The sequence below is a fragment of the Pagrus major genome, chromosome 18, assembly GCF_040436345.1.
Source record: "Pagrus major chromosome 18, Pma_NU_1.0".
NCBI classification, from domain to species: domain Eukaryota; kingdom Metazoa; phylum Chordata; class Actinopteri; order Spariformes; family Sparidae; genus Pagrus; species Pagrus major.
The window spans coordinates 28,240,867-28,268,228 of record NC_133232.1 but is presented as its reverse complement, the minus strand read 5'-3'; the positions used below and the strand labels follow the sequence as shown (position 1 = coordinate 28,268,228).

General features: G+C 43.2%; 3 protein-coding genes across 6 annotated transcripts; 1 reads left to right on the top strand and 2 right to left on the bottom strand.

Annotated features, from left to right (window-relative positions):
- The first annotated feature begins 173 nt into the window (after positions 1 to 173).
- LOC141013022 (uncharacterized) lies at positions 174 to 13,863 on the top strand. Its single transcript, XM_073486561.1, has 4 exons — positions 174 to 883; positions 8,530 to 8,749; positions 9,521 to 9,775; positions 9,952 to 13,863. The coding sequence occupies exons 1-4, from the start codon at positions 608 to 610 to the stop codon at positions 12,465 to 12,467; spliced, it is 3,267 nt and encodes a 1,088-aa protein (XP_073342662.1). The 5' UTR covers positions 174 to 607; the 3' UTR covers positions 12,468 to 13,863.
- A 79-nt stretch (positions 13,864 to 13,942) lies between these two features.
- On the bottom strand, positions 13,943 to 17,897 carry ttc9c (tetratricopeptide repeat domain 9C). The gene is made up of 4 exons (XM_073486245.1): positions 17,808 to 17,897; positions 16,655 to 17,006; positions 16,124 to 16,306; positions 13,943 to 14,529 (listed from the first exon to the last, which is right to left on the bottom strand). Exons 2-4 carry the CDS (start codon positions 16,983 to 16,985, stop codon positions 14,372 to 14,374), a joined length of 672 nt encoding a protein of 223 aa, XP_073342346.1. The 5' UTR covers positions 16,986 to 17,006; positions 17,808 to 17,897; the 3' UTR covers positions 13,943 to 14,371.
- Positions 17,898 to 18,981: 1,084 nt separating this feature from the next.
- Positions 18,982 to 27,022, bottom strand: LOC141012736 (high-affinity choline transporter 1-like). Of its 4 annotated transcripts, XM_073486240.1 has the most exons (10): positions 26,321 to 26,449; positions 25,763 to 25,870; positions 24,653 to 24,847; positions 23,893 to 24,006; positions 22,369 to 22,524; positions 21,643 to 21,791; positions 21,226 to 21,369; positions 20,154 to 20,307; positions 19,857 to 20,074; positions 18,982 to 19,771 (listed from the first exon to the last, which is right to left on the bottom strand). In XM_073486240.1, the coding sequence occupies exons 2-10, from the start codon at positions 25,773 to 25,775 to the stop codon at positions 19,214 to 19,216; spliced, it is 1,701 nt and encodes a 566-aa protein (XP_073342341.1). In that variant the 5' UTR covers positions 25,776 to 25,870; positions 26,321 to 26,449; the 3' UTR covers positions 18,982 to 19,213. The 4 variants fall into 4 exon arrangements, with proteins under 4 accessions (XP_073342341.1, XP_073342344.1, XP_073342342.1 ...); XM_073486243.1 differs by lacking the exons at positions 25,763 to 25,870; positions 26,321 to 26,449 and adding an exon at positions 26,973 to 27,022 and having other exon boundaries at positions 24,653 to 24,857; XM_073486241.1 differs by lacking the exon at positions 25,763 to 25,870 and having other exon boundaries at positions 26,321 to 26,369.
- Between the last annotated feature and the right edge of the window lie 340 nt (positions 27,023 to 27,362).

Genomic DNA, 27,362 nt, shown 5'->3' with positions numbered 1-27,362 from the left:
TGTGACTATTTGTCCTCTGACATCTTCAACTGTGCAAGTTAGACAGTCTTTGGTTCGAAAAACTTCCCGGACCAATCGGAGTGCAGCTCTGGTGCAGCGGCTCCTCCCCCTCCTCTCCGCTGCCTGCTCCCACATGTAACGCTATCACCCTCTGCCCGTCTGTTGCATTGTCTCGTTGGGGACGCAGCGTACGGAGCGCGGCACCATGGCGACTCCACCGGACCGGGGAGCCTCTGAGTGACATAGGAAAAAAAAAAAAAAAAAGGGACGGTGTCAACAGGAAATTAAGCCCGGGTTAATCTGAGGCATGGCCAGTTGATGCTCCTTCGTTGTGCCGCTGGATTCATTAATTCTAGTCTTGTGCCAGTCCGCAGGGCTGCGTGCGCGTCGCTCTAGGCTGCATGGCACGTTAGAGATGGTGAGGATTATATCTGCTTTATTGCGTTAATTCACAGGGCTGCTATGTTGCTATCGCTCGTCCGGACCCGTGTTGCTCTACCTGGAGCAGGAGCCTAGCCCGTTCGTTCCTCTCATCCAACTGCACGGCGACTGAGCGGCGGTCAGCGGTGCGCCCCGGTTCCGCCCGCCGCCGGCACCCCCGAGGAGGATGGCCGGCCGCCGCAGCTGCGTGAACTCGCTCTGGTCGGGCACCGAGCGCGTCCGCATCGGAGAGCGCCTCAAAGCGACGCTGGCCGGGGTGCTGGAGCTTGAGGTGCTCAGGTGCAAACACCTGGGGATGGTGGACGCAGCTCTGGAGGACCGAGCCACCGCCGAGGAGGCTCCACGGGCTGCGGAGGAGGAGGAGGAGGAGGAGGAGGAGGAGGGGAGCGGAACCCCGGAGAGCGCCGCCTCGGATGGCTCTGCGACATCCCGCAGGCAACAGGTCAGTCAGCCCGGATTTCTACATGACGAGATTATTAAATATGAATGCGGGGATGATGGTGATCTGCCAACAAGCCAGTCCCTCTGCGGCTCAGTAGACAGATTTTATCACTGCCTGCCTGCCTGCCTGGCGGCGCATGGCTGTGCCGAGAGCTCAACACCCAACTGAGTGAGGTGGTGCCAGAGACCATCCAAGCATGCAGACCGATCTTTTTACACAGCAGCAGTGTGTGTGTGTCTCTCTGTGTGTGACATGGAGCAAATGTCATAGAGGTCAGGGTACCAGGACCAGCAGTCTGTCCGTCTGGCTCTGTGCCCTGCCTCAAGGTTAGAGAGGAGGATGTGGTGGGATACAGGATAAAACCAGGTGGAGGTATTAACACAGCAGCCTGCAACCAGACACTGCTGCATTTCTCAGCTCATCAGCTGTAAAGGTCACTTTGGCACCAGGTTTGCATTCAGATCACAATATGGTGGCAGTCTCCCTCATAGAAGTGCAGTTTCGACCGTTTATTGTGAAATCCTGAGAGGTTAGGATGTGTCATCTCTTCAAACACACCCACATATAAAGTAACCCACTTCCCAAGCTTTCCCTGAAATGCACACGCAGGTCTTTTTGTGTTGGGAATGTGGGGAATGTGACATGTAATACAAGAGAACATGATGTGAACAGATACCATCCCGGGGCCTGGACACCGAGGCTGCAGGTGGTCCAGCCCATTATTCCTGAACATGAACTAAATGTGAACCCGCGAAGACATCAACATGTAGAGAAGGAAGAGGATGAAAGGAAGCGACTGTGAGTGCACCCAGCAGGATTTTATGATTAGAAAACGAGGGACGTACACATTAATTAATCTCAGATGGGCAGTGGCAAGAGAATAGTGAATCTGAAGAGCAGCAGGGACGAGTAGAGCCGAAGAGTGACCATCAGAGGATTGACAGAAATATAATCAGTACCCATATGTATAAGGAATTAATCATATATGTTGGTTTTCAAGCAAGGTTGTCAGACATGCACCAGTGAGAACTTCTTAAATGTGAGGATTTGCTGCTTTTTTCTGTCTTTTGTGATAGTAAACTGAATATATTTTGGGTTTGGACTGCTGGTTGGACAAGAGAAGCAATTTCAAGACACTTGGACGTCGATTATTATGGAAAATAATCTTCAGGCCAACCAGAGAGCATTTTTTTTATCATAGGGCACCATTTCCAGCACATAAACAGCCTGTTTTTAATGAAATGATCCTCTTTAGAGCAATGAAATTGCTCTTTAAGACCAAAACATCATCAAAAATACATGACTGACTTTTTTCCATGAACCTAAACTTTAAAGGGTTTTGCACAGAGAGTGGTGCTGTGTTTGCCAGTCTGTTATGTGTAGCTTGTTTCCAGGGTTTTACAGTACAGATTCACGTTGTGTTCAGGGTGTTGTTTCACTGTAAACGTGTGTGTGCTTGATACTAATGAGCCGTGTTAGTCAGCAGCCTGCGGCACATTAATACATGTTGAGTCTAAATCTGGCTGCAGCTGAGGTCACCTTTTGCAGAGCGGTGTGTTTGCTCGACGAAACAATAATAAATCAAATCTCTTTATATCGGCTGCACAGACCGAAGAGAGGAAAACACAATGAAATCTGTTTTTATCAGCGCAGGGACAGAAATTACAGTCCCATCTGCATGGAAGTGTGGCTCACAATGTGCTGTCTTCCTCACCGCCCACCTACGTACATCTCCTCTGTATCTTCTTCCTCCCGTGGTGCTGAGATTTCCTGTGGAGAGGTCGGGCAGCATTGCTCATTCTCACCTCTGAAGGGAGCTGTCAGTGTGGCAGAGCGTCTGGCCCTCTGCCCTCCGCCCGGGTCGACATTCAACAGCACTCACACACAGCATTTACGATGTGGCTTTTAAAGGTGCAATATGTACAAATTTTTGGTTGAAAAATTGTATAACTTCTCTAAAGTCAACAGAATGTGAAGTTTTGATGTTATGAAGTCTTTGTATTATGTTACAAAGCATGTTTAGCATGCTAACCAGCTAGCCGCGGCCCATCCCTGTCCAAAGCTCCTGTGCTAGCGGAGAAAACACTATTTGACCAAATACCTAGATATTGCGACAATATTGTAGTAATGACTAAAAAATATCACAATAGTTTTTGCTGTACGAGGGGAGTCGAACCAAACTTCCTCAGTTTTCTGAGCTCCCAGTCTGGACTGCTAGCTTCACAGCTAACTGAGCTAACTAGCTAGCAGCAGCTACATTTTTACAAATGGCACCTTTTAAAATAATATTGTACAGTTTTTGGGCTATATTGCGATACATTTTTTACATTTACAGTTTTGTGATCTACCCAAGAAGCACTTTATAAACGAGTGACAAAATCAAATATCACAATATTTTTGACCAAATACTTGGATATGGATATTGCAACAATATTGTAAAGATGACTATTGGTACTTTCACTAATGATAAAATCAGTAATGTGGATAAAATGACTACGTGAGTGAAGACAAGTATTAGAACAAGTAGAACAGTTTGGTCATTTCAGAAAATGGCATCATTTTACTGTAATTCAGCCTTTAAAACCAGGAAAAGACAACACTTATGCCATATCATGATATAACTACATCCACAGTCTGAGGTGACATATAGTCTCATATCACTATAATGATATAATATTGACATATTTCCCAGCTCAAGCATAACTGGAGATAAATTGTTCCTGTTGCAAAAGATGACTTTAATACTGCAGCATCTGGAGAGAGAACAAGGAGGAGAGAGTAGATGGAGCACCTGCTGTTTATTTACCACCATAAAAGTGGAGAAGTTAGGCTTACTGTAAAGGTTTCATCCCCTAACTCATTCTATTCATTTTACTTGAAATTCATTACTGTTTACTGTTTAAAACACACACACAGCCTGCTCTGCTTTTAGAAAATATAACTATTTTGTCAGCCGAGGATTAGATGACTCATAACATAATGCGCTCTACACCAGCCTTTTTTTTATTTTTTATTTTGGAATTAAACTCTCGAAATGTGATTCACCTTTTTCTCTCTGTAATAGCAGAGAGGGGGCAGAGGAGGTTATCACTGTGCAAATCCATATTAGGCAGGTCGGGATTATGATGGCTGTGCGGTGTCATCTGTGGTGGAACAATGCAATTTAAAATCACTCTTTTTATCCTTTCAACCATGTGATGCGTTTGTGAAGCTCGCAGGTTTTTACAAAATCCAAATCAACGCTTCTTCAGTACTCTTTGTGGAAAGAAAAGACATTTAATTTGCATAAATATGTTTGAATAGCATTAATAATTCAGTTTTGGGAATGCAAATAGCACCGGCTTTGATTTCCAGATGAAGTCTTCTGTATGTAATGTACAAACTAGAAGAAAACTTGGAGTTCTCTCTCTGCAACATTTGAGTCTTTTCACAGTTTTAAGAATGGGTGTCAAGGCCGAACTGGTGAAGTCATGATTGCCACTATTCAGTGTTTGAAGATAAAATGCTCCTCGCTGAAGGAAGCGCATTGAGGACAAGAAGTGGCGATTCTAGAGTCTGTCTGGGCCCAAGGCAAAAATCCCCAGTGGGCCCCTCCAACCAGCCTTCATCACCGTTATGTTATACTCTGTGTTATTCCCTCACTCTTCAGTTCATCTGTTTTGCCTCTTCTCCTTACATCCCGTGTCTCCAGTGTTCCTCATGTTCCTGCCAGTGTTCCCTGTGCATCTTCGGTTTGTACCTTATTTAGTTTTGTGTGTCCCTTTGGTTTCTTGTGGATTTGCTCCTGCCTGTGTTTGGATTTGCTGCTTGATTTCTGGATCAGCTTTCATTAAAGGGTCCTATTTTCATAATTGTGACAAAAGTCTTCTTTTTTGTTATCATAAATGCCAAAGAAAAACAGCAAATATTTACATTTAAGAAGCTGGAACCAGCACATGTTTACCATTTCTGCAAGAAAAAGCGATTAATAGATTGTCAAAATAGTTGGCAACTAATTTCCTTTCAACTGACTAATGGTTGCGGCTCTACGGGAAAATAATCAGCAGGCGAATTAATAATACAAGAATTGCATTTGCAGCCATAATAAGCAGTGTGTGCATGTGTCTGTATACCGTTTGCATTGCTGTGTGTGCTCTCATTGGAGGCAGCCTGTCTTGAAATTAGGTTTAGCATCGGAGGGCATCATCTTACATGGAGAGCCATTACCCTGACCTGTGGAGTGAGACTGCTTTTGTCTCTGGTTCTTGGCCTCGGGATCTTTCTGAGCTCAGTATGCAACGCTGATACTTTTTTATGAAAGATTCACCTGGATGTTTGAGAAAAGCTCGAGCACATCCCTCCTGTCGCTTTCGAGGATGAAGATGCACAGCGTGGGCTGTCTTTAAATTTCAATACCGCATTAATAATGCATGAAACAATAAATACTCGGCAAACGCTCGCTCCGTCCTACACTGTTTGACCAAATTATTCTGTCTCAACATGGCAACCGCTGTAATGACATAATGCACTTACAGCTGCGATCACTGCAGCATTATCATCCAATCGACCCATACATTGTCCTCATATTGTTCCAGAGGGGCTGCTCCCCTCTCAGGAAGGAATATCGTATTACAGAGCTCCTGGCAGACCCCCACCCACTATGATTTGATCATGCACTGGTCTCCGTGTAACATTATATCCTGTTATGTGCACTGCATTATAACATGGAGGAGTGGAGGTTTGTGTAAGAAAAAGAGACATGAAGGGTTGATTCATGCCAAAAAACTTAAGTTGAGGACCTTTTAGTGAGTGGGATTTAGCAGCAGAGCAGACAACAGAACGTATGTGAGCGAGAGTCAGACTGGATTGTGTGTGTTCAGGCTGAGGATGAGTTAAATATTTCGCCGGGCCTGTTGTGCTGTTGTGGTTCTGTGTGGGAGGCGAGGCGAGCGAGAGTTAGAGAGCGAGCAGCTGTAGCTATGGTGAGTACGGGGCGGCTGGCTCGAAGGATATTATAGAAGTGTGGGAGGGGAGGGGGATTATTTGTCAGGGGTGTGGGGGAGGTGGGGGTCCTTCAGGATGCCCTTCTCTCTCGCCCGGCAACCACTCGCAACCCCCCCCCCCTCCCCATCCCCTCCCCGCCTCACCCTCCCTTCACCGCCTTCACTCACTCAGTGACTCACTCTCTTATTTCTCAGTCTCTGTCTCTTTTTTTGTCCCTCTCACTCACTCGTTTTCTGGTCACCCACTCAGCCACGACTCACTCTGGATTCACTGGGAGGCAAAGAAAAGAAAAACAGGGGACAGGAGTGAGCAGAAGGAGAGAGGAGATAAGCCTAAGACAGGTCAAAGTCTGAAACTCTTTCTCCCCTCTCTTCCTTCCTCTCCCCCCTCTCCGGCTTCTCTTTGTTACGTCATCTGTCTTCTCCCATTATCCTCTGGACCCCCCCCCCCACTCCTCTCCCTCCTGTCGCCCCAGCAGTGACTCACTACCTGTATTGTTTCCTCAGTAACAAGAGGATTGATCAGTGCCACTCACAGTGTTTCTGTTGTCTGGGCTCGATCAGTCTAATGCAGCGGGCTCCTCTTGGCTGCCGTCCTGGAGGGGTGGGTTGGGGATTTGGATGATAATTGGAGGAGGGGGCTCACTCGACCAAGCTCTTACTAATCTAGGAAATGGAGGCACTTTGCTAACTTGACGGGGCGATTGCTATTGTGGCTGTTGTGTGTGTGTGTGTGTGTGTGGGCCTTATTCCGGTAAGCGGTGTGACGTCATGACATCGGAGCGAGTTTCTGGTAAATGATATCATGGATGTACAACCCTATGTGTCTTTTCACACACATCTCACTGTGTCTCTGCTCGAAGGCATGTAGCGCCAAGGAGCTGTGCGGTTAAATCCATGACCTCATTGTCAGTGGTGGAAAGTAATTAAATACATTACCCAAGTACAATTTTAAGGTACTTATACTTCAAGTATTTTCTATCTCTACTAGAATATAATTATAATTAGTTACGAGGTACTTTGCAGATTCAGATTTTACATTAAAAGGATATGATTACTAACCTACAAAGAACATTTTTTGTTAACGATTAAAGGATAAGTTCACCCAAAAATGAAAATGAATTCATCATTTACTCACCACCAAGCCGATGGAAAGTCAGGGGAAGTTTCATAGTCCACAAAACATTTCTGGAGCTTCACAGCAAAACAGCGTTGCAGCATTCTTATAAACAACTGAAGTTGATGGGGACTAAAAAAACATGAAATGGCTCCGTGGACCTTGTCTGGTAGAATCCCAGGAAGATATTAATTACACCCGTAACACGGTGTCAAGCTTGTGCACTGACTTCAGACAAGGTCCACGCTAATACTTAGCAGCCACAGTGAAGCTTCCAGCTTAAAAAAGGGTGCAAATAACATATTTTTTGGGATCTCTGGGCTCCTGGAAATTTTGATTAAGCCAGAAGAGCTGTATAGAGTCATTTTATTACATGTTAGGTGTTTTTTTTAACCCTAATCCTTGTCTTTTCATTGGAGCCCTATTGTATGAGTTGTTAGTGAGACAAACTTCTGACATGGTTTCATTTAAAGTAAAGGTGCTGTAAGAGCTCTCGTCATTTTAGCTAACTTCATGTCCATTTTGCAGTTAGCAATGTGTTCACGAACAGACAGGACCGCCTCTTTATGGAGTTCTCTGTCCTGATTGGATAAGGTGGACAGGGATACCAGAAAATGTCCTTTCTCTTTTACTGCATGAGCAGGAGGAGGAGAGACATGTGATTACAGTGTGGAATATAGAGCTATTTTACACTTATTTCATTAAACATATATCACTTACAACAGCTTTAAATAATTGTTGCATCACTACCAATCTAATAATGTCATATATAATATATAGCACTACTTTTGATACTCATTTGCTTAAGAAAGATTTTGAATGAGGGACTTTAATTTCATTGTTTCAATGGTGCTTTCATTTATTTAAGTAAAAGATATGATTAAATCTTCCTTCACTGCTTATTGTTGGTTTCAGTTGCGATTTAAAAAAAAAAATTCTATTATGTAAGTACACAGACCACCATAGACTGTTGGGCAATAAATCAATATACCGGCTTATTGACTGCTGGTGGAATTATAGTGGGATCACTGAGTCTTATCATGTTTCTGTTGTCCAAATAAATGTTCTGGGCAAGATGTGCGAGTAATTAAATAATGTACAATAATAAAATAGAGAAGACAAGGTTAGAAAAGAAAGCAGCATACAAGAAACTATCATACTACGTTGAGAGAAGAGAATCAAGCTTAGGTCTGTTTACTTGATGTCCTGACCAGGAGTAATTGGGCAGTTGTCATGGAGATGGTTTAGTTTGTAATTTTGGTCACATTGTAAGAGGTAGTTGTATGTGAGGGGGAGAGGATAAACACTGCCACTGCCTTAATCCTTCTCTGGCCATCCATTGACTCCTGGTGGATTAACTTCCATGACTTTTATTTGGGGTTTTGCGCACATTTTCAATCTGAATGACCAAAAAAAAATCATGATTTGACTAAGCATTGTTGAGTTGCCTGCTCATCACAGTATTTTGATATTTTGGTCAAAGATGGTGTAATATTTGATTTAGTCGACATTGCTCAGGTCTAACCTGTCACATGTTTTGTCTTCAGGCTCCGTCCCCGTCAGAAATAGTGGTATCACACTGTCAGAGCAGCCCAGAGGACTGTGGCAGCAATTCAGGGGATGGCACGGTCCACTCGTCATCTGGCAGGGGGAGTAACTCACGCTGGTCTACTCTGTCCTGGGACGCCCCGTCTGACCTGCTCTCTCCCCCAACACCAGACCCCGGTGGTACAGTCCATCTGGACAGTGACTCCCGACCTAGTTCAGGTAAACACACACACACCTAAACACTTGTGTTCAGCGGTCACAGCGCTGACCTGAACAGTGACCAACACAGTTTGTCACCTTCTGATAAAACTACAGCTCACCTTGTGTTTGAGAAGGCCCATTAAACATTAACCGTACTCTTTTTACTTTTGTTTACCTGCACTGTGTGACTTGGCTCTGACTCGTTCATTTTTCTCTCACTGTCAACCTTTCAGCCTTTGTTGCCAAACTCTTATCCAGTCACATTGTAACTCTGGTTTTTCTTTCTACACCCAACTCAGACATTCCTCTCCCTGCTATGCACTCATGCACGCCTTCTTTTATACATTTCTTTACTTTCTTGTAGAGGTGAAAAACTTAGTAAATAGTTTAAATGAAACCTAAAAAACCTGAAATACATTATACAGAATTTTAAGGTTTGAAGTTCACAGCTCAACCTTATATTCTTCTTAATCTTAATTTTTTAATTTAAATTGTTGTGATACTTTCAGAGCTCCTATAAGTGTAACACTTTTTGAAAAACCATAATAATATGCAATGATGCACTTGTTGTCTAAATATTTAATAAACAAGCTTAGTATTAGTGTTTGATTCAAATTCAAACCTGGTTTATTTTTATTTTAGAGAATTAAATTCAGTTTGATATTTTTCTAATTGTCTTCCTCTTTGTCAGTGTTTTGGTTCATCTTGTAAAAAGAGAAAAACGTTGGATACTGTCACATAAGCATAAGACACATGGTCACACTGAATTTCTTTCCCTCTCTTGTCAAGGTTTCTATTCAGTGAGCGGGAGCTCTCTCTCGGACTCTTGCTACTCTGTGTCCAGTGATGCTGTTCAGGGAGGATCGGCGCCACCAGCCAGACCCCTGAAGCTGTGGGAGCAGGTTCCTCTGTCGGCTGACCACACTGACATCCTGTGGTCAGAAGGTGCAGTGCAGCAGCAGCAGCAGCAGCAGCAGCAGCAGCAGCCTGCACTGCAGAACAGACAGGAAGATGGTGAACCAACAGAAGGGACACCAGTGTCAGGTGAGCCGAGATCCATGTCATGTAAATCCTTGTAAATATGAATTTTGCAGCAGTTGGATAAAGCTGGTTCAAAGCAGTGTCCTAACTATAAACATCAGCGCACATGAATATATATTTAGGTAAAGATAATCTAAAAACTGTTTTGTCTGAAATTATTCTTCTCTTGTCTCTTCTAGTCCAATGTGACCTTGAAGCAACTGGTCTGAGCTTTCTGTCTGACCTCTGCTCAGGACTCGGTGAATCTCTGATTACTTCCCTCCTCCCGCTTCTTGAGCAAACTTCCTCTTCTTCGCCCTCCTCCCTCCATCAAAAACCCCAGCTGGACCCTCGCTACTGCACAGACCTGGTGTCCCGTCGGACCAAAGAGGTGTACCCCTACCCCAGCCCGCTGCATGCTGTTGCCCTCCAGAGCCCCCTCTTCACCTCCCAGAGCCAGGAGCACTCAGCCTCTCCGAGCCCTGAAGGACCCCAACTAGATGACCAGCAAGAGTCCAACGCTGATCCACTTTTTCCTGTCCAGCCTCAACAGCCCCTCACCCCGGCTTCCTTCACCCAGCTCGAGCAGTACATCTCTCGACTGGCACGCCAGTACCACAGTCGAGTGACCTCCTCCACCTCCGATCTCACTTCAGCTGCCACACCTGGTCCAGTCACGCGCAGAGGCCTTTGTACCCCAGGCAAAAGTCATGGTTCCACCCAGTCCCTTTCTGCCTTTGAAAGCCGCAGTGCACTTAGTGTCACTCCCTGCAAGTCACTGCTGGGAAACTCCGCCAGAGTCAGCCTCAGCACTACTGGGAAAAAAGCCACTCGGAATTCGATCAACCTGGGGAACCTTCCTTCAGCCACCGGAGAGGACTTGAACATAAATCTGCATCTCAACCTCAACTTGAATCTGACTCCTGGGTTAAACTCTAGCCAGGGTTTAGTGGACAATCCCAAAAACGCCAGTTGTGGAGCTTTGAGGAGCGACTTTGCTCCAGCTTCCACGGCTTCTGCTACATCCCTCTCCGCTGCTACACCCACCCCAGCACTTAGGACTCGCCCTCGCATTTCAACATGTCCAACAAGCCTGAGCCACCGCAGTTCCCTGGAGGTCACCTCAGGGTCTGGACCCAGTCCAGGATTTGGGTCATCTGCCTTCTGTCGCTCATTAGACTGGAGCAGTGGTGCTCCACCTGAGGCTGGACCATCAGTGTTTGGTACAAACTGTGGATCAGCTCCTGGGTCTCAGCGCAGCAGCCTGATCCAAGAGTCCAGCTCTAGTCCCAAGTTAAGCGAAGACTCCCCAATGGTAGGGGAGATCTCCCGCCTCTCCGGCCTCTCTAGGGCTGTTGTGGTCGGACTGATGGAACAAGGTGTGGAGCTGGATATTGACTGCTTCCAGACAGATAGTACAGGCGAGGTGAGGGGTCATACTAAAACTCACCTGACAGCCCCGACTGATCAGTCACATGACTATACTCGACTGACCGATCTGAATCCCCAGAGACCAATACAGCTGTCTCTCAGTGTCACCCATTCTCCACAGTCTCAGTCCAGCCTCACCCCTCCTCTCTCACACTCCAGCAGCCCCATACACCCCTATCAGTCCATCCACATTCCTTCTCCCCACTACTCCTCACACTGCCACTACCAGCAGATCCCTTCCCCATCTGACCTTCCTTCCTCCACGGCCTCCTCCCCTGCCTCCCGCCCCACCGCCAGGGGCCGTTCCCCTCCTCGGCCTCTCCAGCCGTCCCCTCTGGGTGCCACCCCGCTCTCTGTTTTCCGACGGGATGCCCCCTTCCAATGCTCCCTGCCCCGCACCACTACAAGGAGCTCTCCTTTGGAGCATGGTGGTATCCAACCAAGGGGTGGATCACTTCGGCAAAGTGGGGGTGGAAATGGGGGATGGAAGAGGGCAGAGGGGGAGGGGCTTTATAGAGGAAAGCATGCCTCCCACAAGTTGGTAAGGGCAGCCACAGTAAGCAGCTACGCCAAGAGAGAAGACTATGGCTCAGATTGGGGTGAGGAGCAGGATCGATCAGAAGCCCAGACACCCAGGAAGACCAACAGACGATGGAGGGGCTTTGAAGGACGCTTCTGGGGGAAAGAGTCTGAAAATGAAAAGGAGGAGATGGACAGAGCCGAGTATGGCTACGGTTGGAGGAGGAACAGCATTGGAAGCTGGAGGAGGGAGCATCGAAGGTTGAAGTCTTCATCCAGAAGCAATGACAAGAAACCAAAAGTGGAGAACTCCCCCGTCTTCTCAAAGAAGAGGGGCAAGGAAGAAGGGGAGAGACGCAGCTCCAGCCTCAGGCTTTCCAGAAGGGCCTTATTCAGGAGTGAGTCCCAAGGCTTGCTGGTGCCTCGTAACAACAGCGAGGAGCCCTCAAAGCGGGCACACTGGGTCTCCTCATTAGACGTGGGACAAGGTGGCATGTACATCAGCAAAGAGGAAGGGGTCAGACTGCTGAGAGCAAAGGAGGAAGACAAACGGCTGTCCTCCACCGCTAGCCTCTTTAACCTCTCTCGTTCTCAGAGCCTGGAGGGCAGCTGCCATTCCCTCTCCCCTCTTTCCTCCCCTTCCTTTTCTCCATCCCCTCCTCCACGGATGCCCCTCCAGCGCTCTCGATCACTGAGGGACTTGGGGAGGAGAGTGTTTGGCTCCATGAGGTCCCTGAGTCTCAAACGGAAGCCATCCAAGAAGTGACACTTGTACAATAAAAGACCATCAGACTAAAAGTATTTTCCATGTGTTATGCTCAAAACACCAGTGATAGTTGGTATTATGGTACGTTCCATTTCACTAGGGAGTGGAAAGCCGGAGCTGGGAATGATGGGAGTTGACAGCATTCCAGTACAAGTTGGAAAACCAGTTCAAGTCAGGTTAGCCATTGTTCGCAGTAACAGTTGATAACAATGCATTACGAGGTATTTTGCGCATATAAACACCCAAGTCCACAGATAGAAGATGGACACTACTATGTGCTTTCACTGCTGCTGATGTGTGGAGCAGATTTTTGAGGTCATGGCTGGTGAGTTGCGTCCGACTTTCTGAGACGGAAATCCGACTTCAGGGCGCGTTCCAATTGACTTCCGACCAGATTAAATGGAACGCACCATTATAATTCATGTTAACGGAAGTGCCATCATTTTTCATTTTCAAACTTCAAATATGTGTGATTGATTAGACAGATACACTGGTTTAATATTACTGGCCATAAGATCTGACAGTCCTTTCATCCACTACCAATTTGATGGAAGTTCCTGTCAGGCACATAAAGCCTGTTAAATACTAATTTTATTTTTGGCTTGTGTTCTTCATTCTAGTGATGTTTTTGTACATTTTTAAAGACATTAACACTTTTTTAAGCCCAAAATGTACGTGAAATCTCTCCCCAACAGGTTCTGAAGCATAATCAGAGTGCTTTGTAGCCACATGATTGCACTGTGTCTCCCAAAGACTTTCCTGACTGACATTGTGCACCCTACATTAGTAACTGAGAGTACTGTAGGATACAGCATGGCCCACAGAGAAATGTCAGTGACAAAAACATAGGTGACAGCTTCATTTATGGGATGAGTAATTCCTTTGAGGAGCTGCAAATAACTACAAACCACTCAATAACTTCATTAGTGTGGGTTTCAGTGAGGTTTTTCATAGTGTGAATGCTGTTTCAAAGTATTTTACATGTCGACAGGGACACTATTCTGGGGTCCATTTGTGGCTGAAAGCAGCCTGATTTAAAGACAATGAATATGAACTTAAGCTACAAGCAGCTTCGTTGCATAATGGTTGAATCCTCCTGTAACCATGAGTATGAATGTGTATGTGTACACTCCCCTTCTGCATGCTGCTCTGTGACTTGTTCAGTGATTATAGCTATTGTGAGAATGTGATATTCCTCTTTGTTTATGGGCAATATTGCCTCTAAAGTACAATCATATTGGCCAGATAATGACCAAAACCAAGCAAATACTCTTTAACTTGATATTGTGCTCAGGACTTTCAAATAAATATTAAATGATTAAGATATTGATGAGATATTTGAGACAAAATGTGGCTTCTCATGGCTTACGATTAATAAAAGAAACTTATGACTAAACGTGTGCTGTGCCTTTAATACCTACATTGTATAATTTTATAATCAAATGAGTTGAAAGAAGACTTCTTGAACATTATTTATGAAAAAATATTTTAATTGAAAACTCAAAACGAAAACATTCACAACACTCACCAGACAACTGCAATCATGAAGGCAGAATCAAAACTTTGGGTAGTGCATGAAGAGTCTCACTTAAGCCTCCAGAAGCATTTTGTGAAATACCCAGACTCTTACTCTTCTGGACTAAAAATCAACTTTGTTTCCGTGTTGCTAGGAAACTAAGTCGTCTCCTTTCTATTTTCAGCAGCGACATCTTTACTCTCATACTGACTGCATTCCAGTAATCTCTAAAATGTACCATTCCTACTTTCCTAAACTCACCTCTTTAACACCTAAAGGAGATACACTAATGTGATAAGTGATTCAAGATGTGTGAACATTCTTCAGTTGGTTTGTAATCAGTTCAACAGTCTGTCTCAGGCCATGATTGGCTTGTTGAGCTGGCAGGCTAAACTCCCTCACCAGCTCGACTGGTTTGGTTAATCCCTCCTCCGGAGCTGCTCTTCAGGCTGGAGGAAAACATGCCTCGGTACATCGCCCTCTCTTTCTGTAACTCCCGGTTCAGTTTCTCCTCGGCTCTCTGCAGGTGCTTCCTCACATTGGCATCTGCGATGAAAAGATGAAGAGCGTTTGTTTTGGAAAGGCATACTTTCCTTTATCCCACAGGTGTTCAAATAAACAGGAGATGGCTAGGAGAGAATCTGTGCAATCTGTGACAGAACCAACAACTTTCTTTATATCTCTCTAAATCAGTCTTGTAAAAAAATTAACAAATTAATGACTAAAGACAAATGTAGTCAGTCATTGAAATAGGGAAACAGATTGCAATTTTGTCTTTGCAAGCTCTGAATTTGAAGAGTGTTGAATATTTTATCTGAATGACCTTTAATACATGACATATTAAAGTTGTAACTTGCTTGTTTAATCTGTGACAAGACGTAACTTGTTAATTTGTTATTTTTGGAGGTGCTGCTAGGCAGATTCTTTATCTCTGGACAGAGCCGGGCTCGCTACTTCACCAGTCTTTATACTAAGATAAGCTGACTGGCTGAAGCTTAAGATTTAATGGACAGATATGAGAGTCTTATTGATCTTCCCATCAAACTGTTGGCAAGAATGCAAATATATATATTTCCTGAAATGTTGAACTAATTTAAATATAATAAAATATTCTAACTATATTGAGTGGTGATCAAATATAAAACAGAATCACGATAATTAGCAACAGTCTGTATATATTGGTTGTACTAAGTCTCAAAACAACAAATATCCTTTTAAAATTATCTGTGAAAACTGAACAGACAGACCACACTAGACACTTTTTGGTTTGTCTGATACACGTCTGTTGTGAAATATATGCTTCCACTTTAATCAGTGCCAAAGTCTATTTTCCTCTCAGTGAGACTAGTAACTACACTGACTTTGTTTTTCGCTTTGTGCGCCACCAAAACACTTCTAGTACACAACAGTACTGTGGCTGCATGCATCCTGTGTAGACATTTACAGAGGACCAACATAAGCTTGCAGCAATAGTTGATGTTACTAGTGGTACACAGTGTTTTATCATACACCGATTACTGATTGGCTTTCTGGAGGCATGCTGGGAAAAACACTACGTTACGCCCAGAGAAGGGGCTCACCACATGTATGTATAATGTTATCTTTTTTCAAAACAGGTTTAATATAATTGGTATCGAAAAAAAGTACCATTTAGGAACCTGATTTGAAGTCAGGGTATCGGCTTGCGTTTTTTTTTTTTTAACAACACCCAGCCCTACTCCCTGCAATATTTCAAACTGATCCGCTGTCAACAAATGCTGAAAATGACTGCTGTCTTGTTTTGTAGATGCATTTTTGATGAATGATACTATAGCAAAAGTGCTGAAGCATTTCATCAGATAAATGCTTTGAATGTGAAGCTGCAGCAGCTGGAAATGTTTGGTTTGCATTAGCAGACACTCGATACAGCACTCTATAAATATTGACCAACATTGATGAGTTTCATTTCTGGTGAAATGTCCTGTAAGTAACACTGTTGTTGTTCGGGAGTTTATTAAATTTCCTCACCATGGCATCCCTAGACTGAAGGTACATGACCAGTGTAGAGGTGGTACAAGACCACAATAAGAAATTTGGAGATTTCTAAATAAATGACTATTCATCCGGACAATGGCCTAAACCTGCTGTGCTCTTTTCTTACCATTAGGCTGCACACTGCAGGCCTGGGTGAGATACTGTTTGGCAGTCTGTGCATCTCCCATCTCCAGAGTGGCTACTCCAGCCCTGTACAGTGCTTTGACATCACCTGGTCGCCACTGCAGTACCCGCAGGCTGTATTCCCGCACACGAGCATAGTCAACACTCTGTTTCTGCAGCAAACAGGCTGAAAGAAATATATATGTACATATATAATACAAAATATTGTACACGCTGTATCCAGCTGTCAGTTTCCATTTTAAAGCAATCAATGTAAAAGCTCTCTTATAAAGGAAGTCACCTCAGTGGAGCATCACTGACTTGCAGAGGGATTTGTTGGTAGGAAATGTTCACATTGAAATGATTATGCTAAGAGCTCAATATAAAACTAGTGACTTCGTGAAACTACTTAACTGAGAATATTTTTCTGAAGAGATACCACTTGAAAAGATTTTAACAGAATCTCTGATGTATTTCAGTCTAATCTAGTACTCTTTTCACCCCTAGATTTGCATGGTTGTGATATTTTATCTACCAGCTAAGTTGTTGTAGCAGTCCACTTGTGTGTTTCTCAGTGCAGCCTCCTGTTCAGGTGTGAGTGCAGGCATCTCATGTCCAAATCCTTTCATTGACGTCATCACTTCAGAGTCGAGGCCTCGGAGGATCAGCAGAGCCCGGTGATAACGCCCGATGGCCGAGCGAATGTTCTTCTCTCGGTAGAAAGCGTTCCCTTCCGTTTTCATTTGGGCCGCGTCCTCCAGCAAAGCCCAAACCGGCTTTGTGGAAGTCTGTCTGTGTCCAGAAAAGCTTGGTTCTGCTGCTGCTCCCTGCACATCCATACTCTCCTCTCCTCCTCCAGCCTCCATCTCTGCAATGGAGCTAGTCAGCTGTTAAGATGAATGAGTAAATATAAATTAATTAGTGAAGAAGCCGCTGGAGGGCAGTTCATACAAAATCAGACACATCAGTTCAAGCTCTTATTCTGGAGGGGGTCTTGCTGAATTCCCTATCCAGTGAATGTTTTATGTGTTTTTCAACTTTAATAAAACATCATCTTTCTTATACAGTTGCATTATGGATATTAAATGATCCAATACTAGGACTTTTTGACTAGGGAAGACATCAAGTTCACTGATATGAGCAACGTTACTGTCCTGGTTTTTATTGATATCTGGAAGATACAAGTTTGGGTTTACTTATCTTATACATTGAATGCTTGTCCGTCTAAATTCACCATACACCGATACATGAAACGTCATATCATTAAAAGTGATTTTGTTGGCGCATCAGCAGCCACCTCCACCCCACGTTGACAACACTTTACGTTAAATGGCCACTTTTGGCATCATTAATTAACTCGTGTGTGTGTGTTATTTGTGGTTTTGCTAAAGGAATGTTAGCTTGCATCGCTATGCTAACACCCCAGAGCAGCTGAATCGGGGTTGCTAGGTAGCAGACGTCATAATTCGAAGACGTCATTGATATTGAACATTCTAAACGGACTTCAGCGAACGTTCGACGCGTTAACGGTTTGCGCCTACAGCTAACGGAGCTAGCATCGTTGCTATGCTAACCTCACCCGCTCGCACTCTAGCGAGCTCCCATCCTGTTAAATTCAGGACGTCTGCGCATTTTAATTGTTCGCGGCGTGAAAAATGCGATGTGTAAATTGCTCTGCGTCGTCTCACCTTGTAAAGATAATCGACGGACGGCTACTTCTCGCAGTTGACAGTCATTCTGCTGCCGTACGGGCGCTTCCTTGTTTTCAATGAAGTGGTCAAAACTTCAACTTCATGCGGCGCTACTGCCACCGTGAGGCCGAACCAGGTACTATCAGCACGTAAACGCAACACACACCTGAATGTGTTTTTTTAAAGGAGACTGACAAAGCACCAGAAAGTAGATGTAGAAGGAGCTGATTTGTTGGTTTGTCAGCAGGATTACACAAAATCTACCAAACGGATTTCAATGAAACTTGGACGAAGAATGGGTCGCAGCCCAGAATGGACCCCATTAACGTTTGCTGCCAAACTGGACAGAAAGACTGATTTGTTTTTGACAGTTTTGTTCATTTCTGAGGAAATAATGCATGATTGATGATGAAAACCAGGCATATTTAGATAGCTGGCATCTTTAAGTGAGTACAAAAGGAGGCGGTTCGGTGTCTTGTTGGAGGTATGCGCTCTACCGAGTGCCATTCTAGTTCTTACCATTCTAGGGGTGGCTTTAGCTCAGGAGGTAGAGCGGGTTGACTAGTAATCGGACTGGTTCGAATCCCTGGCTCCCCCAGCTGCATGTCGAAGTATCCTTGAGATTGATACTGAACCTGATGAACTCCTGATGAGCAGTTGGCTCCTTACATGGCAGCCTCTGCCATCAGTGTATGAATGCGTGTGTGAATGGGTGAATGTGACAAGTGTTGTAAAGCGCTTTGAGCGGTATGTAGACTGGAAAGGCGCTATAGAAATGCAAGTCCATTTAGTAATTAAGGCTACTTTTTAACCTCAAGATTGTAGACTCCTTGGGTGATGTGCACTTTAAATAAAGTTCATTTTAAAAACAAACTTTACTTGAAAACCTTATGATGGATCAGACATGATTGGTGCAATTACTTTTTAATACTGTATACACCACCAAATCAGACATAGACATTAACAGTACAATATGAAGTAATACAACAAACCTAATTACACTTTTTTTTATTAACCACATTGAGTGCTCTTGTTGCTGGACGGGTGCTGAGACAGAAACACACAGGAGTAGATTATATCCTGTAATATAAGTATCATTAACATGTCGAAATGTGCATAGTGGAGGCTGTAAATATAATGGCATGCAGGTTGGGATTTATTTACCTTCCAGCTTATTTGAGCTTTTATTGGTTGTTTGATAATTAAACATAAGATTACATTTGTGTCATGAACCAGTAACATAAGTCATCAGGCTCAGTTTATTGAACCCCAATTAAATAGAACCAAAAAATTACACCAAAGCGCAGTAAAAAATAGCAAAGTGATGACTTCTTGCACCTAGATCAAATAATTGATATAAAAACAGAGACATGATAATATAGCTCCAAAAGACCATTTCATTTTCAGTCCTGCAGATTTGTTGTCAACATTAATTCTGTCTCATTTTGAACTTCAGGTTTCTCCTTTTCATCTCTTTTGTCGGTCCCATTGCTCATTAAACCTAGAATGGATGTTGGTGTTTGGGTTTTCACTTTAAATACATCCCACCTCTCAGGAATCACTCCTTTATTGAAGAGCAGGGAAGCCAGATAGGACACCAACAAAGTGACAACGATAGTGGACAACATGCAGATTGTCCTAACAGGAGAGTGCTGGATATAAACGTCACCCTCAAGAGTGCAACCTGGGAAGTGGAGAATGACTGGCAACCCTATCGATGGCTCGCCGCTCAGCACTCTCATCAGCACTCCAACCAACAAGCCCACAATGGAGCCGTAGCCATTGGAGAAGTTACAGAAGAGGACGCAGATGAGTTGAGGTAACATGATGGTGTAGGTTATGTCTGAGCCCAGGATCCAGAAAACTATGATGCTGTTCTGTAAGAAGGTGAGCGATGTGCCAGCCAAGCCTACCAACACCACGGTGACACGGATCACCCACTGGAGCTCTCGATCTGATGCCTGCAGGGGAGAGAAACAAAACCTTGAAGCAAAAACAGAAAATAAATAACCATGATTCTGTTCTTCTCCTCTGGTCTCCTCTTACCTTGGTCCTCAGGATGTTCTTATAGATGTTGGATGTGAAGATGGAGGCGGATGACAATAAAGCAGAGTCCGTAGATGACATCACGGCAGCAGCTATTGCTCCAATACCGATGATGGAGATGTAGTTTGGTGTGAGGTACTGCAGAGCAATGGGCAGAACCTGACTGGCTTCACCACGCTCGTATGGGGACGGGGATCCGTACGTGGTCATGTTCCAATCTGATGCCAAAAAAGTTAAGATGTGACATGAGTCACCATGGTCTCACTATTTTTTTTATGTTTCATTCTTCTGCTCTACCTGTTGATGCCGCGACTGCTCCAATCAAAATCGGCGGGACTCCAAGTATAAAGACGAGGGGAGCTGCGATAAAGCAGGTGATCCTGGCTGTGGCTGACGAAGAAGCTGACAGGATCCTCTGGTGGAAGCTTTGATATCCCAGGTTACCCAGCGACTTATACATAAAACAAACAAAACCACTCTTTCTATATATTCACTTGTTGTTACAAGTTAGCTATGCTAAATGACATTGCTAGGAGCACTACTGGGGAGCGTTGGTGTTTGCACCACTATCACAGGAGCTTTGGAGTGGCTGGAGGAGAAGGTTGGACTTGGACTTGAATTTATGTAGAAACGAAGAGACCAAAGTGGACATTGATGGAGGAAGCTGAGAAAAGAAAGAGAGAGAGTGACCAAGCAAGAGTATGAACTAGAGTAAATCTCAGACTGGCTTTTAGTCGCTGGCGAGAGCGTTGCGAAATAAAAGGTTGCAAGACAGACACTGAGCTGGACTTGTTGCTGTTGAATAGTAAGTCATATTAGCTCGCTTGCTAAGTTACATGTCTTTCGTTGTTCCACTTGCTTGATGTTTGGCTGTGTTAGCAAAGTTGTCACAAGTTTTTGATCACAAGCCAAGCCCATTAAGACAGGGGTTGAGCCGGTAGTATGTCATAGCCAGGTGTTGTTGTCTCTGGTTCAGGTTACGTTGGCTTGGTGCAGAGAGGCAAACAGCAAATCGGATGAAGCGTGCACTTCAGCTGCATTCACATAAAATCCAGAAGGCTGTGCAGAGGTGTGGCTGTGTTTATTTGATCATTAGATGGTAATAATAGGTAAAAAAAAAAAAAAAAAAAGGTAATCAGAAATCAGAAAACAACTTTTTATTGATCTGACTCGCTATCTTCTATTTTCAAGTAAGGACAACTCGAGCTGAACAAGTTTTTATGCTTTGACTCATCGATATGAAGATTAACCAGAAGTACAAGTTTTTCAGCGTCACATGGCGAACCACTGCCTAATTCTCCACTAGTCATCAGTGACTGCATGTATAAAAAACAAGCAACATTACAAACTTACTGAATATAGTCCTTACCAATAATAAGAAATTATCAATCCACCTCCACGCTCTGTCTCCATCCACTGAACCAATCCAGGGGGCCTGGTAGGTGAAGTTGAAAGCGGTTTTGGTGATGTCAGCTGAATGTGGGCTCATCAGGATGAAGGGGACACATAACCACTGTAGAAAAGACAATGAAGACGATGAACTGCTGACATAAAGGTTTTGAAAAGTGCATATTTACTGGATAAGGTAAAGTAATGTGACAGTTTAGGTCAGGTTAGATGCTTGGCAGGATACCAGGGAGTCACCATTAGCTTTTTATAAGATCTAATAAGAGACAAGATGTTTTGTCCCTCATAAGAAAAATTTCCTTTCCTGTGCAGATAAACTCAACAACAACACTGGTTTATACAAGCTTCAAGATGTTGAAGTGTTAAGTGAGGAACTCACCAAACTAATGAATATGAGGGTCAGCTGTATGATGTCTGTGTAGGCCACGGAGTAGAGGCCTCCCATCAGCGTGTAGAAGATGGCTACAGCAGCAGAGATCCAAATACAAAGAGTGTAGGGCAGATCCAGGATCACACTCATAGTTGCACCTATGAAGTTAAGACCGACTTATGTACAAATTTAATACATTTAACACTATTTCAGACGAATTCCTTATTCTTTTTAAATATCCACTGTGCACATCCGGATTATTAAATCTTCATTTCAGTTAAAAACAGATTATAGTCATAGTTGATTATTGCTGACCTGTTAAACTTATTGTTCTATTCAACTTTTCTTGTTGTATTGTAATGTATTGTTATATTTTATGATTAGGTTTCAGTGTGTAAAACTGGGATGTAAAACACAGCAGAACAAATTGTTCTTATCCTGTCATGACATGAAAATACTAAAAAACACTTTAGCATGTCACCAGGTAACTTTCCTGGAAAGATTATTCAGTCCCAAATACAAGATGCTTGTTTCTTTCCTGAGAATACACCGGTGCATAGCAAGACTGCACGTGACACGCACGCCCCTATTAACACGTTCCAGCAAACGAATAACAAGTTGATGGTAATTATATATAATTATCACGTTGCTAAAGATAAACAATGAGAGAAGGTACAGAATGTATTATGGCAAATGGAAAAAGAATGTGAGAAAACCTGTATCAGTGTCACTTACCTAAACCAATAAGAGTTCCTGTAACCCAGAATATGTCAGATATCAGCAGCCCCACAGACAGAACTCCACTTATCAAATTTCCATACTTGATCTGGAAGGGGTCCATCATTGTCACATATTTTTTGTCTCTCATTGTCTTGGCGAAGAAGAGCCCACCTTAATCGAATCACACAAAGGGAGACAGATCTGTGTCACTGCATGTAGCCCTGCATTTTGTCACATTAGCTTTGCACTCCAGCAACATATTTTTATGCACATTTGTTAGTAAATAGAGCCGAAGTGACGCCCTTTCCGTTTGAGTTGTGCCATGAGCTACACATATGATGTTTGTCAATATCAAAGATGACTTCAGGAAAGTCGCAGTTCGTTAAACTATCATCTAGTTCTGTATGAAACCGCTCATCACTAACACCAATATGGCCGCCAAATCGGTACAGAAAAAGTACTAAAAAAGATGAAAACCACAATGAATGTGTCCATATTGACAACTGCAGTTATGTGAAAGGATAGTTTGTCAGTTTTGTGAGCAAGCTAATATACAGGAGCAGCTCTACGGGGTTTAAGTTACAGGTTTTGGTGAGCGTTCAGCGAGACGACATCACTCACGCCACTGTTGGCTGTGTAGTCTTTTTAATCAGTCTTATATTTCATTAGTTTTCTAACAAACTGCGACTTTCTTGAGTTGGAAAATGATCTTTTCAATTCAGGGCACAATTCAAGCAGGATCAAAATGTTATTTGTCTCTCTCCATACGAGGGAAACTGGAAGGGGTGTGACGTCAGCTCTCTATTAACTAGTATAAGTGTCTGAAGAAGAAAGAGCCGTCTTCCCGAATGTTTCTATACTGCCCAAGACATGGCTGATTTTTGTTTTTGTTTTGTTACTTCTCGTTCTTCGTCTTTGAGGTTCATTAGCAGTTGGCAAACAACTGGTTTTGTTTCTGGTTCACCACCTGTGATGGAAATTCTGTAGAGCTGGTGACCCGATGTCTTAAGAAGCAGCGTTTATTGACAGGCTTGATCAAGGGGAATAATAACGACCAGTACAGAGTGAACTTGGTCAAACCTTATGCTATACTGTATCTTTTTGGGTTGACGCACATGCATTCTGTGCACAGAAAAAACAATCAGTCTAATCTGAGAGGTTTTACTTTACTAAAAAGACTATTGTGTCTCCGGACTGATAGCCTTCACTCTAAACCTTGGTTTCCACAGAAATGGGTCTGGACACAGAGCAGAAGAAGGTCACTAAATGAGAAGGGAAATTCCTTCACACCACCTCTTCTTCTTCTACTGCTCTGTTTATTACAGCCATGCATAATGTAACCTATACCAAAAATTTCTGACAAAACTATGCTTTGTTAGCCTTATTTATTCTGCTTAGGTACATCTAATACCACATCTAGGATTACAATCTACGAATTACAAAATAAATCACATTTTTAAAGTTTCGTTTAGAAAAATTATGATATTCAGTATAATAATTAGAGAAAAAACCAAACAAAAAAAACCAAAACTGTCCTACCAACAATGAAAGACGTTGCAGCTGTCACTGGAATGACAGCCCAGGTCAGTCCCATGGTTGGAGTGTACACCATCTCTGTCAGACCAACGATGAAGCCCCCTCCAACAAATGTAGCTGTAGGAAACATGCGTAAGCAACATCCACAAACACACACCTCCAAGTAAATACTGTAAACATATCCCAAAGAAAGAAATAAAGGAAAAAGTTAATCTGATGAGAGCACTGTTCTGTTCGGTGCATTATAGAATGATAATTGAAAGAAACATTGAAAGGATGTTTTGACCGCACAGGTGAGGGTCTGCTTTTGAGATTTCTATTTTATTTCAGCATTTCTTTACAAACCTGTCGACTTACTTATAAAGGTCAGTAAAAAGGTGCAGATGTGTTTTAATATACTCAAGTGGTTACCAGTTTGTTGCTAATGCTAGCTAGCAAACATACAACTGTAGAACGCAACTATTTTCTCCCAAAAAACTGGCAACACTGGAAACACAGTCAACGCTGTTATATGATTGGCTCTCAAACCTTGCTGGAGGCTGGAACCAACTGTTCAAATTCTTACACAGAGGTAAATAAAACTTTGGTCAACAAAGACCAGTAATTCAGGTTCTAAATGTGCTACAACAAAAAGCTGCGTGAGAAACTATAATAGGCATCACAGTGCAGTCCAAGGGTGCCACAATGTGCCTCATTGTGACAGTATCTTTAGTTTAAAAAATAAGGATGTTACCTGAAACTACTGCCTCCATCACACACTCACCTGTCATGGTGAAGACTCCCACCGCAAGGCTTATCCCTCTGTTGCCCAGCAGACTGACCTCTGTCTGGTCTGCCTGGCTGCTCTTCTTCACCCGCTTGGACTTCATGGAGGCCCAGATGCCGGTCCCCAGCACCAGCACGTAGAAGAACACCATCACCACCACTCCTGGGACGTTCAGGCTCATTGTGTGACTGTCTGTGGATCCCTCGTTAGAAAAAACAAACAGATATCAATCAATTACATTTGTTCATTCATTAACTGTGATTTAATTGTGATAAAAATGGAACTACCAATCAAATTACAATTGGTTTCGATTGGAAATGGTTATTTGGCCAAAATGAGTGAAAGCAGGCAGACAGGTACGTCAGTAGAGAGACAGATAAGCCATCCAATCTTTACATGATGTCTATCGATGGAGGTATGCGTGTACGTGTCATGCATTGGCACCTACCAGAGCCTCTTTTCTGATACCGCCTGGGAGGCACTTTTGGGGATTAAAAACAGCCTACTGGCAAAGTCACTTATGTTATTTCTCTTTTTTTTATATAGATTTTTGAAATCTTCATCTTCAAATAACGTTATAACGCTCTGTCAAATAAGGTAAGTGCAGAAATGAATGTAACACATTTACACATTTTGTACTTTTACTCCACTACATTTAAATGTTAACTATAGTTACTAGTACGTTGCAGTTCAATTCACAGCCATTTTTATTCAAGAAGTTTTTAAGCTGTTAATCAGTCATTGAATCAAATTGACATACTTTTAGCTCTTTACTGTATTCAAATATATGATCTGGGGCATTTACTCTGGGTGAAATTGTATCAAACCACCTGTTAAACTGCTCCAGAATATATGACAAATACGGCCCTGACCAATTTGGTGCCCTAGGCAAGATTTTAGCTGGCGCCCGCTTGCATCGCAGTCAATTTCACAATCAATTTTCATACACTCACACAGAAACTACACGTATGTATTCAAGACTGTATTTCTTTTAAGTCAAAAATACCACAACAAATAATAACCGAAGAAAGAAACAAGTGATAAATTAAAAATACAATATAAATACGGCATTGCACAAACATATTAAAGAATATTCTATTTACATACAAAATAAAAACATGCTGTGTCACTCTGCTGTGCTGAGGTAGAGGGGACAGGAGCGCCTGATGCTGAGTCACTGGGGGTGGTGAATGATGAAATATTTCAAAAGTGCATCTGAAGAGAGAAGAGAAGTATATGTGACCACTGGATGTTACTTTTTAATAATGTATATAGCCTATGAATGATATGGGGAAGCTAAGGTATGGAGTATTAACAGTAACACACTTTAACTGCACTTTACTTTACTGATGTAAACTTTAACAAACATAAACTGCGACACAATAAACCAAAGGCTTACAACTGCCCTGTTACTTATAAAGTGGATGGAAACCTAAGAGCATTTTAACTGAGATACAAGCAGGAAAACACAGTGAACAGGTTAAAATAACACCTGAACGGGCCTGACGTTCACTTTCCAAATGTCCCTGATGAATTTAAGGTGGAGTAACATTAACTTACGTCGACTCTAGCTATCTATTTACTGATTATTAAACAATGCTACTAACACGCTGCTCCAACAAGGTAACTACGATGCATTAAACTATTAATTTAATGTTACTGTACCTCTATTTTCTTCACGTGTTTCTTCCTCTTCTTTTCCTTCCCTGGGCGCCGGATGGTTTCAGTCTTTTGAACACTGTGGTTCCGCTACAGTGTCAATAAATGTCTCTCTTGGTCTTTGGGTCACGGTCCGGTCAGATTCAGGCAGCTCGCCTCTCGACCCCTCCCTCCCTCCCTCCCTCACAGAGGGCAGGCACAGTGCAACGAGCCAGGAACCCAGTAAAAAAGGCCTCTCTGTTATTTAATAGGCTTTGCTATGAAGTCATGTTGCTGTGGGTTTATATAATATTTTGAAATAATAGTAGTAACAGCACTGGTAAAAAAGAGTTTTTTATTTTTTTTATTTTCATTTTTCTCCTCCCGTGTGCAGCGCCCCCTGTGGTTGACGGCGCCCTCAGCATTCCTCTGATTCTAGGGGGGAACCGGAATCTTGCGGACCGGCTCCGTTCGGTGTGAACGCAGCAGGCGGTTTAGAGCCTGCGGCTCTTTTGAAGGGCTTATCAGTTGGCTGCAGCATGCAACACATGTCTGCTGTAGGCTATCAGAGTGAGATTAATGTTGCAAACAGCTAACAAATTAAGATCAACGGCAACTTCAACTTTAATGTGAAATGAAAAGAAAAAAAAACATAATCAACATCAGTGTGTAGGCTTACCTTCTCTGCTGTGCCTCTGCTGGACTGACTGTGCAGAGTAAACTCATCTAACAGGTCCAACTCTATGTCCGTCCTCTCTCTCTCTCTCTCTCTCTGTCATATCTTAACTCATAGCCTCTTCCTGAAGACATGGCCTATCATGACTGGCCTGCTTGTTAAGAGTGAACTGAGGGACCGCCCCACCTATCATTTTATCCCCATAAAACCATTCCTAAGCTAGTTGCGAGAAAAATTATATTTGCAGTTTTGGTGTTGTGGGAATTTAAAAAAGTTTTGAATTCAGGATGTGAGAGGAGGGGCGATTCCCCTTCACCTTCCCCTTCACCTTCACCTAAGGTGTGGGGGTTCATTAGCATTAGAACAGGTCAGGAAGTCAGATGAGGGGCAGGC

Coding starts and splice junctions, on each gene's coding strand:
- LOC141013022 (XM_073486561.1), top strand. CDS start 608: ATGGCCGGCCGCCGCAGCTGCGTGAACTCGCTCTGGTCGGGCACCGAG. Junction 8,750..9,520: donor TGACTCCCGACCTAGTTCAG/GTAAACACACAC, acceptor TCTCTTGTCAAG/GTTTCTATTCAGTGAGCGGG. Junction 9,776..9,951: donor AGAAGGGACACCAGTGTCAG/GTGAGCCGAGAT, acceptor TGTCTCTTCTAG/TCCAATGTGACCTTGAAGCA.
- LOC141012736 (XM_073486240.1), bottom strand. Junction 22,525..23,892: donor TGCAACGTCTTTCATTGTTG/GTAGGACAGTTT, acceptor GATTCGATTAAG/GTGGGCTCTTCTTCGCCAAG. Junction 21,792..22,368: donor AGGAACTCTTATTGGTTTAG/GTAAGTGACACT, acceptor TTAACTTCATAG/GTGCAACTATGAGTGTGATC.
- ttc9c (XM_073486245.1), bottom strand. CDS start 16,985: ATGGAGGCTGGAGGAGGAGAGGAGAGTATGGATGTGCAGGGAGCAGCA. Junction 16,307..16,654: donor CTGCTACAACAACTTAGCTG/GTAGATAAAATA, acceptor TATTTCTTTCAG/CCTGTTTGCTGCAGAAACAG. Junction 14,530..16,123: donor CTGCAGTGTGCAGCCTAATG/GTAAGAAAAGAG, acceptor TTTTCATCGCAG/ATGCCAATGTGAGGAAGCAC.